This window comes from Centruroides vittatus, unplaced genomic scaffold (genome assembly GCF_030686945.1).
Source record: "Centruroides vittatus isolate TY-2023 unplaced genomic scaffold, ASM3068694v2 contig_854, whole genome shotgun sequence".
Taxonomy (NCBI): Eukaryota; Metazoa; Arthropoda; class Arachnida; order Scorpiones; family Buthidae; genus Centruroides; species Centruroides vittatus.
Genome location: NW_027122558.1, coordinates 2,110,387 through 2,123,211, shown reverse-complemented (window position 1 = coordinate 2,123,211; position 12,825 = coordinate 2,110,387). Strand labels below are relative to the sequence as shown.

Sequence of the window (12,825 nt, the reverse complement as noted above, 5' to 3'; positions counted from 1 at the left end):
TACTGTTTCTCAAACTTCATCTTCTGGCAGACCTGTTTAATAAATTTTAATCTGCCATTTACCTAATTTGATAGTTTGCTGTCAATATATTTGCCTAGACCAACAGGAATCTGTGGACCACACATTATTGAAAAATCTGCTATCCGAATTATCTCGACCACCTGGACACAAAAATTTCTACTATTCAGCACTACATACCGTGCAGAAATTTTCAGTGTTTTCAGATGTTGCTTTCAATGATATCAAATAAAGAAAGCAGTCAAGTGTCTCAGAATGAATAGATTTATGGGAGAAGGCGATGCAACACCTGGAGACCTTGCAAGGAGAGATACCTCCCAGGAAGACTTTCTACAGGAAACTGACTATTTAGGTGTTAGATTTGTGAAGAAAACCTGAAAAACTTTATGTAGCCAGCCCATGCAAACCTGCAAACCAACTACCAGTGTTTTATTCACTAAGACATTGATGAAGCTAAGCACGTAAAGGAGGCAGTATTAATTACCATAGCCAGACCCAACTTGTGTTATTTTAAAATTTCAAGTAATTTCAAAAAATTAGTGTTTTAATGAAATTATTTAAATTGTAAATGTATGTAATTTTTCTTATTAACTTTAGTTACAATAATTTAACTTAAATAATGTTACAAAGGGGCGTGTGCTAGATAACAGAGATGCAAGTAAACTTTTGAAGATGAAACATTGGCTGTTATTGTATTAGAAGGCCAAAATATAACAAAAAATGGTTTGGCTAGCAAGTTGGATATTTGTAAATAGATTATCCTTGAATTTAGTTGTATGTTTATTGATTTGTGTGGGAATTGAGCCTAATCCAGGTCCTCTACCTCGTTCTCAACAAATGTCTCTAGCGGATATGCAAAAACTGGGTGGGGCAGACCATGCAAGGAAATTTCCAAGAAAACAAGAAATCCAACTGGATATTTTAAAGATGAATGAAGAATTTCAACAGGTGGAAGAGAAATATTGTAAAGGTAGTTATGAGGGTCTGAGAAATCCAAAAATATATATTTTAAAACACTAAAGGACTCTGAATCAGATGTAGAGGTAGAATCACAGTATACATTAAAATCCATATATGACTTAAAGGACTCAGGAGAATTTTTCTATAACTGAATGCAGAATTACAAGGAATAAAGACAGAAGTTAAAATCATTGAAGGAGGAAGATAAGTTTTTTCAAGGAGAATTAACATGACTGTTACAGAGAGTAGAAGAAATGAAAGTTATATCTAAGAATTACAGTCAAATGAAAGGTATGTTAGAATTTGAGTTGGATAAATTGGTTAATGACATATAACAAAAATATTGTAATTATAAATTTTCTGTTTTACGCATTGGACTACTCGAGGGAAGTTAATCAGTTTATAGATGTAAAATTAGGAATATCAAATAGCTCAATTCAAAGCCTAATCTGTTTGACTAAAAATGAAATAAAAGCAATGGTGAAAATTTCAGTAGATTCCCAGTATACCAGAAATTTAATTTTAAAAGAGTTTTGGAAAAAGAAAGTAGATTCAGATAATGAGGAAACAGGAAAAATGATATTTACAACAGATTTATGTAAAAGATCCAAGGCTGAGGAGGCAAAACGCCAACTAATAATTAGACAAGAAAAGTTAAAAATAAATAGAATATTGTTAAGAGAAGATTATTTTATAAAAGACAATAAAATGTTTACGTATGATACTAGTTTGGATAAAGTGGTTGAATTAAGATGTTTTTTTAGAAAGAAATAACAAATACTTCAGAATTAATAACAAATGGTTGGAAAAAGGGATTAAACGAACATTGTGTCAAGGTAAAAAGATGGAGTATACAATGTTAAAGCTTAAAAAAGTTAAAAATGTAAATAAATAAAATAATACTAGTAACCTAAGGAACAATCTCCTCTTGAAGACAAATAAGTGGAATGGTAAAATTGAAGTGACTCTTGGATGTTGGAACATTCAGGGGGTTACAGGAAAAACTTTCTAGGGAAACTGTTAAAGAATATATAAGGAATCATTTTATTATTGATTTTTCAGAGATTTGATGGTCAAAATGAAGGAAGATGATAGGTTATATATAAAAATATTTCTAATTTTAAATATAATTATCAGCCAATAGATAAAACATATAAACATTTATTTAGTGTAAATAATTTAAGTAATTGTGTTTATTGTCACGACTTGGTGCATAAATAGACACTTGGCCAATAGTATATTCCAAATAAAGATGATGTCAGAAATGCCCAGAGTCTGTCTATGCACCTAGTCGTGACAATAAAAACAGATAAAAGACGACACAGTTTCAGAATACACAAATTTAAGTAATAATATAAGAAAATTAAAAGATAATAAAATTTAAATTTTGAAGGGTACCTTTTTACCATCTCCAACCCAGAAGAATTAATTGAACACCTTAAGGAAATCACCTCCCCTAGTTGTGTTACGCTGTTGGATTTCAGATCATTGTACCTCTCTATTGAACTGCCACCATGTTTCTGCACTCTCAGGGACTTTATCTTTACAAGAGTGGATAGTACTGTACTACACTAGAATTAGCCATCTAATATGTTCAGTTCTGTATTCTAATTTGATGGGGTGGTATACACACAAACTAGAGGAGTTCCCATGGGCAGTCCTATATCTGGGGGCCTATGTGAATTAGTTGTAAGACAACTGGAGAGCAGAACCCTTCCAAGTTTGACTGCAAGACATCATCCTATACAAATGATACGTCGATGATATTATTATTTTTTGGAGAACAACACCCAATCTCAGCCAATTTGTCAACACAATGAACGATGAACGATAATCCTTTTGAACTATGCTTGGACACAGAACAACACAACCAAACCAGGGTCCATTTCTTGGACTTAGTTATCAGAATTGAGGAGTCTAACATCATCACGTCGGTCTATAGTAAACCGTCAGCAGTAGCCACCTACATAGAATTGGCTCATGTGACCCCATTCAAATTTTTTAAAATAAGAAGCCAGTGTGAAGACTAATTTTTATAGTGCTACATTGAGCATGCACATAGCTTCAGGATGTGCAATTTTTTAAATTTTTAGAAGGTTTGTTCTCTGCGTTCTTTTAAAAACATTCCAAACATTTAGAAACCTGATGATGGCCATTGAAAATGGAAGAAAATGTTTGTTTTGAGTAGAATTAATTGCTGGTTATAGGTAATTACTTTTTATTTATTGACCCCATTCAGTATAAGATGGCTGCCTTTTGGGCCTTAGTTAGAAGGGCATACTTGCATTCGTCAACACAAATAGCACTCAATGAAGAGTTAAACTGCATAGAAGAGATAGCCAAAGCACATGGGTACTACAATCTAATACAAAGAATCTCGGAACACCACAAATTGGCACTGGAGACCTCCAATATTCTGATGGTAAATCAGAGTGATAACCAGAGGGTGCAAAAGGAGAGGATACCTATTACTTACAACCCCTTCTTGAAATCTGTATACACCAGCATTGCAAAGAAGCATAATGCCAACATTGCATATAGAAGATGCCACACTATTTTCTATTTATTACGCAATGGAAAAGACCCTTCTAACCTGAACAAAATGCTAGGCATCTATAGGGTCCCTATTGGGGACAACAGGTTTAATAGAAATATGGTGTATATAGGATCAACCAAACAGTCAATGGAGGTCAGGATGAAAGAACATAAGTCGGATATACAACACCACAAATATAACACATTGTTTTCCACGTAGGTCACAGATCCTGATATTGTGACAGACTTCACAGGAGCAAACCTAATAGTCACTGCTCCACAACTTGACCACCTCAAATGATTGGAAGCAGTTGAGATTTTTAAAGTATACAAGACATCCACCTGCATTAATTTGAGGGACGAAATATGTCTTTCAATGTCGTGGCAGTCTATACTACACAACAAAAGTTGACTTTATAGAATTATTTACAAATGCTACAGGAATATATGAACATGTTATGATTATACGATCTCAAACATTGTGCATTTTTATGTAAAAATTCAGAATTGTGATTTAAAATCCATTTTAGCACGTGGATCGTTAATTTAGAGCATTTTTAAACACAGCACACGAACGGATGCACTGAGGAAACTGGACATTCGGAATTTACTCGTTCGATTAGGTTAAAAAATTTTTTGTATTCATATTCATTTTAGAAGATCCAGCTCATATTCCTGAGGAAGAACCCAGAAGAGATTAAGAAAACATTTCATTTCTAATTGTGAATCCTATTACGCAGCAGTTAAAGGTTCAAGTAAGTTAATTATTTTATTTAGTTCTTTCATAAAGATAAGATGTAGTGAGTTGTTACCTTCAAAGTTATTAGAAATATTATATTAAAAAATGTAAATTAGTTCTCATGGAAATAATTGGGTTAGTCAATTATCTAATATATTAAATAGATATGGCTTTTCTATTGGGCCATTTATGGATAGGAGCAAGGTAAGTAATTTACTTTGTTCCAAATCAACCCAGAATGTTTTCAAGATATCCTCAGTACAGGATATAGATGAACTCATCAAGAAAAAAAATCCAGAATGGTATAAAATTACTTTGAATTACCCACAAATTACCGTATTTTAAGGACTATAAGATGCTACGGACTATAAGACGCACCTGAATTTTGGAGGCAATTTTTCGAAGAAAAAAGTGCGTCTTATAGTCCGTAAAATACGGTAATAGTTGTTTGTTTTTGAATTTGTCTTTTAATATAAAAAAATTTTTTATACAATTAAGATTAAACAAAGAACTGGTGATAAGTCTGCATGTGACTTATCTAATGATAATTGTTAAATGTAATGATGAATGCTCAAAAATTCACATTTTTCTTATGTAAAGAAGACTGTCAATTACATTATAATTATAACCTTCAAGAATTAGAAAATATTAAAGACAAAGAGAGTATGTATATCTTTTTTTACTAGTCAGAGGTCAAAATTATATATAATTTGTATAACTATTTTCAAAGATTTATGGTTTTAGAGTGAAATATTGTATGATTATTAAAACTCTAATTGTCAATAACGGAAAAGGTGGTATCTGTTAATAATAAAAATAAAAACAGTCAACTAATTCAATTACTTTATAAAATGTTATGTACAAGTTAACTTGTTCTAAAAATTAAAAAAGAATCTTAATATTATGGTACTTATACAACAATTGTATACCTCAGATGTAATGGGAATAATCCTAATACAATAAAGTTTATTTGGAATTTGGAAGAAAAAAAACTTAAATAATGTAAAGGAGTGTTTTAAAAGTTAGAAAAAATGGCCACAATAGGAAAATAATTTCACAATATGAAAATTTTCCTTTTTACAATATTTCTTTGTGTTTGTTACGTAAAGTTCATCCTTAACCGAAATTTTTGAGCCTTGTAAAAATTCATTCTGAGATCATCATCATCATAAATAAATTTTGTATTACTTGAATGTCAAAATGTCCATTAATGCTAAAAATAAAAATAATCATTTATGACACCAAATTCAATTTTATTTCTATTAATCAACATATTGTATCAACCTTCGGAATTAGCACAAGGTTGCCGTCGAGAACAAATCGTACAGGAATACCGAGTGGAAAAAGCAGGTTTATTGGCACAACAGGATATGCATTTAGGGCTTAATGCCCCTCTTCAGCTCTTCAGTCCTATTATATTAAATATATCGGTAGAAAATTATGAAGATTTACAGAATGTATTAAAATATATTTAACATATGCATACAAGTTTTTACAGTAAATATAATTACTTAAGATTATTATAGTGACTGTTGGAATAACCAGATTGTTATGTAAAACATAGATGAAATAAATAAAACAGTAGAGCTAAAGAATTTTGGTTAAACCATATGAAAACATGGGCTAATAATAATAATAAAAACAGAAATATATCTATATATATAAAAATGAATGTATGTCTGTGTGTGTGTGTGTGTGTGTGTGTGTGTGTTTGTCCTTCATGCATTACCACACCATTTATCTGATTGCCATGAAACTTTGGGAAGTTGTTTAATACATTCCCGCGAAGGTTTGTGGCATATGTGAAGATCACCATTTCCCCCTTTCAATAATATATTTATATATGGATTAAGGCTTTTATGTCCAACAGATGGAGCTAACTTCCGACGACCTAAGTTTGCTTTTCTGTGAGGCATTATGCTTTTCTGTGAGAATGGACCTAAGCAGATCATTTTCTACCTATCTATATAAATAAAATACAATGTTTGTTTGTTCCTACCGATTCCTTTGAAATTTTGACACAACGTTGCATTCGAATATGGACGTGTTTTTATATAATATACATGTCGAAATTCTCCCTACGGGGAGGAGATGGACGGGATTAAGACTTACTGTGAAGAACTCGGCTTCTATTTATACTATTTTACATGCGGTTTTTTGCGTTTTTAATTGCGTTTTAATAGGTGACGTCAACAGAATATACACTAAAAAGGGATTTTTCGATATTCCCCCACGGGGGAAGTGTTACACATTTATAATAGATACATTTTGAGCCACAACAACGCGTGGCCAAGTCAGCTAGTTAAATATAAACATTAAGTAATTAGTTAAGAAATAAATTGTTGTAAAATTAATAAGGATTCCAAAATACTATTACATAGGTGAAATATATATATATTTTTTACTTACCGTATTTTACAGACTATAAGACGCACCTTAATTTTTAAGCAATTTTTTAAAAAAAATACCTATAAGATGCTACGGACTATAAGACGCACCTGAATTTTGGAGGCAATTTTTCAAAGAAAAAAGTGCGTCTTATAGTCCGTAAAATACGGTATTTCACCATTTCACCCGTGTTTTACATACCTATTTGGTTAATCCAGCAGTCACTATAATAATCTTAAGTAATTATTTTTTTACTGATATATTTGATATAATAGGACCAAAAAGGGACATTAAGCCCAAAATGCATATCCTGTTGTTTCAATAAACCTACTTTTCTGCTTTTTCCACTCAAAGTGTTCCTATACGACTTGTTCTCAACAGCAACCTTGTGTTAATTCCGAAAGAAATACACATAATTGGGAGAACAGCAAGCAACCAAGTTCTAAGATATCATATCAAGTTTATAATGTATATGCTATCCTATGATGACAAAAACACATGTTTAAATTAAGCATTCTTTTAATCTAGAATATTTATGTTAACTTATCAGTTTAGTGTTAAATGGCAAATTGTATGGTAGATCTACTTACACGTACGATTTAATTTGAATTTTTCAAACTACGTAGTAATAATTATTAATCAGTTCACGAACTACAGTTTTATTTCGTGCACAATAATTTTTGGGAAAATTTTGGGTCCCAAAAACGTTCCGCATACCTTTCCATAAGTTGCACCATACCACATTACTTCTTGCCACCCGCAGACGGCCACACTCGATTTACCTTATTGCGAGCAAAAAATCAAGTTGGCCAAAAAGGCAAATTCCCGGACTTTTCTCGACTTTTTGACAATTTTAGAACACTAATGAAAATCCTCGACTTTCCAGGTGCGTAGGAATCCCGCATGTACCGTACCTTCCAGAGAAGTTTTGACTTCTGCACACACCTGGCAGAAGTCAAAACTCATCCACTCCCAGAGTGGTTTCCGTCCGTCTCCCCTCTCGAACACGGCAACGGATCCAAACGGCAAACATCTCTCGCCGCCTCGTGCGAGACAAGAGACGACCCAGAGACGGGGCAAAAGACGACTCGAACCGCCGACCGCGTCCGGGCACACGAGGGCGACGCTCTCTCGACCCCAAATTTTTTACCGGAACGGGGGCACGGCCGGCAGCAGAAAATAATCGGCGGAGAATTTCTCGGGAGGTCGGAAGCATTAAAAATAGGGAAATATTCGGTAAGGGGACGGGGAGAAGAGAACAGCGCACGTTAGGCACAGCCAATTAAAAAGCAGCTTACCTGTAAACGGGGCTCTTCTGGTTCATTTTCGCGTCAGGTAAGGAGAAGCAAAGGAGTCGGGCACGAGCCAACAGACTGCAAGAAAGAAATTAAAAAGCGTTAGTCGCAGTCAAAGCAAATAATTCGTTCTTCGGCCTTGACACAAATTCGCGCTCCGACGTTTCGCATTTAAAACGCTGCCTTTAACACAAATGTTTGGCTGGAGCCCGCGGCGGCCTCCGTTTTCCTTTCAATAAATTTGACGTCCGGAGCACGCGCTCGCACTTTGTTTACATCCGTCGTTATCGTCGGATCAAACGCCACCCGCCATTGGCAGCGGCGGGTACGTCGGCTGTCAAACGGACGAATGGCGTGGCCCGACGCGATTTAAGAGACAGACGACGCGGAATCGGCCGGGCCAGACCTACCGACTTACCTAGGAAGACGGTGAAGGGCCGGCGGACGTCCGGAGGGTACGACGGCACCGACGTCCGAGGCGAAGGTTACCGTCCGGCAAATCCGCTGAAGACTCGGACGCGTCGAACGCCCGGACCGGATTTTTCGCTCCACCTGGCGGACGAAATCCTCGGCGCCGTCGAGGTCGCCGACCTTTTTTCCCAGAGACGTCGGTCGAGATCTTAAGGAGTTCGGGCGACTGTTTCTAAAAAAAAGAAACAGAGCGGCAAAAAATAAGAGGAAAGAGACGAAAGAATGGAAACGAGGTCGGTGGGATTCGGTCGATCGCCGCTTTCTTTTACCGGCGCGTCCAAACGCTAGCTAGAGGCAGTGCCTGCTCTGTCATTTATGTCTCCCTAAACGTATACTTTTAAAATATATAAATCTTTTATTTAAAATTATAATAAGATCATTTATTTAGAAAGAAACGTGTAATATAAAATTAACAGTCGAATAGTACAAAACAGTAAAAATTAAAGTGTACCTGTACCGGTACAGAGTTACAGATTGTTAACCAGATGCATTTTTAATGCTATTACAAAAATGTGTTATTGCACAATAGAACAATTAAAGTTTATATCCTATAAAAACTAAAGTAACGTCGACTACATTAAAGTCACAAGAAACTTTTTTTTCTCACTTCTGGTTGTGCAAACTTCTTTTTATTAATTAAATCGCGAATGATCCTGATCTGGGGACCCCGCTGTAGGATGTGGGGACCGTGGTTACTACATTTATTTTTTAAAACTTTTTATAATTATTATAAAATGGCAAAAAGATTAATTTTCGGGGTAGCAATCAGGGCCGGATTTACCAATCCAGGGGCCCTGGGCACAAATTCGGTGGGGGTCCCCCCTTTAAGAATAGGCAAATTTGATGATTTAGAAAATTTACACAAAATACTGTACTTTCAATTAGATTTGAACTAGGAAGTTGTAAATTTCATTTAAAAATAAGGTTATTGTAAACATACATAAATTTTATTGTGTAAAACTAATTATTTTAACTTAATATATAAAGGAACAACACCCGGAGTGAAAATAAATTAAAACCAACAACTGTAGTACCGGTCAAAGGCACTACAGTTGTTGGTTTTAATTTATTTTAACTTAACTGAAAAATACCTATGTGAAATTTTTTCCCGGAATTTTCCGATGTTTCATAGGTTTTTCTCCCGGGTTTGGTTTTCTCTGCCTGTTGCCCTCATGATTAGGCCACACTAGGCTGTCGCGGTAATAGAAAAAAAAATTGTTTAAACATAATTTTTTTTTTAGTTTTGTGGGGCCCCTATTTTGTGGGGGCCCTGGGCACAGGCCCCAAATGCCCTTATGTAAATTCGGCCCTGGTAGCAATGATTTTTTAAGAAATATTTAAAATGTTAATGAGTAAAATCGTCATTAAGTTCCACCCCACTCCCTCCACCTCTAACCACCAAAATTTAATAGCGTCGATTCCTAACACCAACTTTCCTCCAAAATTTCAAAAATTTTCGACGAAAAAACGGCAGATAGAAAGCTTCGAAATGGGTGAAGAAAATCGTTCACACACACACGCACAACGTGTAGATACAGAAAAAAATCCCATTTTTTCCCCCGCATTTCTCGACACTTTAAGGTCCAGTCCAAAATTGTAAAAATCTTGGAGGATCATTTTTTGACCGATGGTTATACTTTCCCTCTGTTGTATGTAACAGCCGAGAAAGTAAAAGGAAACTTTTCGGGAAGGGCGATCGTATTCCAATTGGAAGAATTCTTCTGCCTAGAACGCGTATGCGAAAGAAATAGGTAACGTCCAAGACCTCCATATAATAAATTTTTGAGTTTAACGGACCGTCAATCCGTGTTAAAAGTTCTGTTTCGTGTGGACACTGCTGCAAATTGTCAACACTTAATTTCCGTTCCGCGCGCCATACGGAAAATAAGTGAACAAGACGCGAGAAGTGAACCACAATCTGGTTCACTTCTCGCGCCATCGCCAACTCTTGTCTTTTCCACTCCTCGCGTGAATCCCATATATATATAGGTTATTTGTTGCAATTCTTAATTTTTTTTAAATTATTTTAATTTTAAATACAATATTATAATAATTTATTTATTAATAATAATTGTGTCATTTGAATTTTATAAATATTTTGTAAGAAAAGCGCTATCTATTCCAAAATTCGAATTTGAAATTGTAGTTCGAAATATGGAACATCTTTGAAATTGAACGAATTTCCAGAATTGAATTGCCAAAAGGAATCGAATGAACTTTTTTCACGCAAGTTGCTTTTTCTAATTTGTTTAGTGAAGAATTTGTTTTATTTATTTAAAAAGTTTTAAAATAATCAACCGTTTGAGGAATATTCAATATATTCATCGTTATTCAGTAATTTTTATCGAAGAATAATTGGGAACAGGAACAAAACAATTGCAACTTTGAATAAATAATTCAATTTCATCTCGAAATGTGCTTTCTGATGATAATATCTGAGAAAAACCTCGTTATTTCGATATTGGATAATTAGAAGTAAGGTCTGGTCTTCGCCGAAGAGAATGGGATTTTGCCTACATTTTAGTTCGGATCATTCGAAACACGCGTACAATGAACTTCGAAATTATCTGGCCCGGTGAACCTCATATCATTCAATTCGAAACCTCCCATCATGTTACGTATTTATAAGGAAAGTTGGTTAATCTTTATTTACGTACTGTACACCTCACGGCCGGTCTTCTGGTCGCCATGTTGTTTGCGACTTGTGCGCGCGAAAACAACATGGTGACCGTCGAAAATAACCGATACGCGCATATTTTTAAATGTTATTCTTAAATTAAAATATATTAAAAACGTAAATTTGCTACTCACTTTTTTTGCGAAATTATATTTACTTTTCTTGTTTTTTCCACGCTTTCTGACTTGGTCCGACTTACGTTTCAGAACATTCGTGGCTGTAATTTGACAATTTCGCTTCATCTTTAGTAGACGTTTCTTCCTTTTCTTTCCTTTTTGGTATCGGCCATGACGGTGAACGTAGGTAAAGATAAACCGGTAAGTTTCCACGCCGAAGTGGCATTTTCGGTTTCGGTTTTACCAATTATATACATTGTTGTATATGAAGTGATTAGAGCACCACGCCAAGAAATAACTACTGTCCATCTGCGTTAAACAGTTTTTATTATAACGCAAGCACTTTCGACATTTTATCAATGTCTTCGGGGGGAAGAACGGAACTTTGGAACATTATGATAAGTTTTTTAAAATAGAACATCAAATATTCAAAAATGGAATACAAATTTTCAAATGGTATTTTAAAATAAAATTGAATTTTTGGATTATAAATAGGAAACTTAAGGTGAATATTCATTTGATTACTGGAAATGAAATTTATAATAATGTTTGTATTCACAATCAAACAAATCTTTGTATTATATATATACAGTGGAACCTCGGTATACGTCTGCTTTAGAATACGTCCTGTTTGGACGAAACAAATTTTGCTCGGTATACGACTTAATTCAATTATATGCGTCATCTATGAACAAGTAGCACTATCGGTGTACTAGACCAGAGTAGACGTTCGCGGTGCCACGGTTTATAACTTTGTTAAATTTCTTCTGATTTTAATTTGTAAGTAAAATTTTATTACTTTTATTAATCATGAATTGCAAAAAGGCAAATGAAAAGCAACAGAAAACTACAAAAATTACTAGGATCACGATGGAACTGAAAAAAGAGATTGTTGAGAAATACGAAGGTGGCATGGGTATTTGAGATTTAACAATATCATCGGTCTACTTTTATTATCAGCATTTAGCATGACGATATGATTGTCAGACATCCACTTTTTGCTCTCTCGTAGAAGTTCCCATGGGATTTCTTCCTGGTAATTCTTCTTAAACGATTTCATCTTGAAGGTCGCTTTCCATCGATAAAGTTCCTTTTGGCATTCACCCATGCCAACGATGAGCTTCTCAATATTTGGCACGATCTTCAGGGTAGCAACACTGTGGTTTGGATGCAAACATGGGGCCATACTTGATGGCGTCGATGAGGAAGGATGGGAGCGAATGCTGTCCCAGCAAACTAATTGTGGGCGAAGTTGTACACCAATATTTTGTTGTTTTTTTCTTGAGGATTCAATCCAATTTCTTGTGGTATTTGTGTGAGATTTTTTTCTAATCTTTCTTGTAGGTAAAGGTGATAGATTAATTTATAAACGTGTTTCCACTATCTATAATATCCTCAGAAACGGAAAGGACAACACCGACATGCCTAAGGTACCAGGAGTTTATGACTCCGTTGAAAGACAGTAGATTCGAGTGCGATCTTGAGTACATCGGCGCCACACGCGATCATTCAAAATAAGACTTGCAGAACACAAATATGATATTGATAAAAGAAAATACAACACCGCCCTAGCCAGGTACGCCATAGACAACGACGATCTAATCTATCTAGACAAAGCTTCCAAGA

At 34.8% G+C, this 12,825-nt stretch overlaps 1 protein-coding gene across 1 annotated transcript in view; it reads right to left on the bottom strand.

Annotated features, from left to right (window-relative positions):
* LOC136982592 (kelch-like protein 5) overlaps positions 1-8,493 on the bottom strand; it is a 53,395-nt gene extending 44,902 nt beyond the window's left edge. The window contains exons 1-2 of the mRNA XM_067279127.1: positions 8,354-8,493; positions 7,939-8,013 (exon numbers count right to left, since the gene is read on the bottom strand). Coding sequence (XP_067135228.1) covers positions 7,939-7,964 — 26 coding nt within the window. The 5' untranslated portion in view covers positions 7,965-8,013; positions 8,354-8,493. The remainder of the gene's footprint in view (positions 1-7,938; positions 8,014-8,353) is intronic.
* Between the last annotated feature and the right edge of the window lie 4,332 nt (positions 8,494-12,825).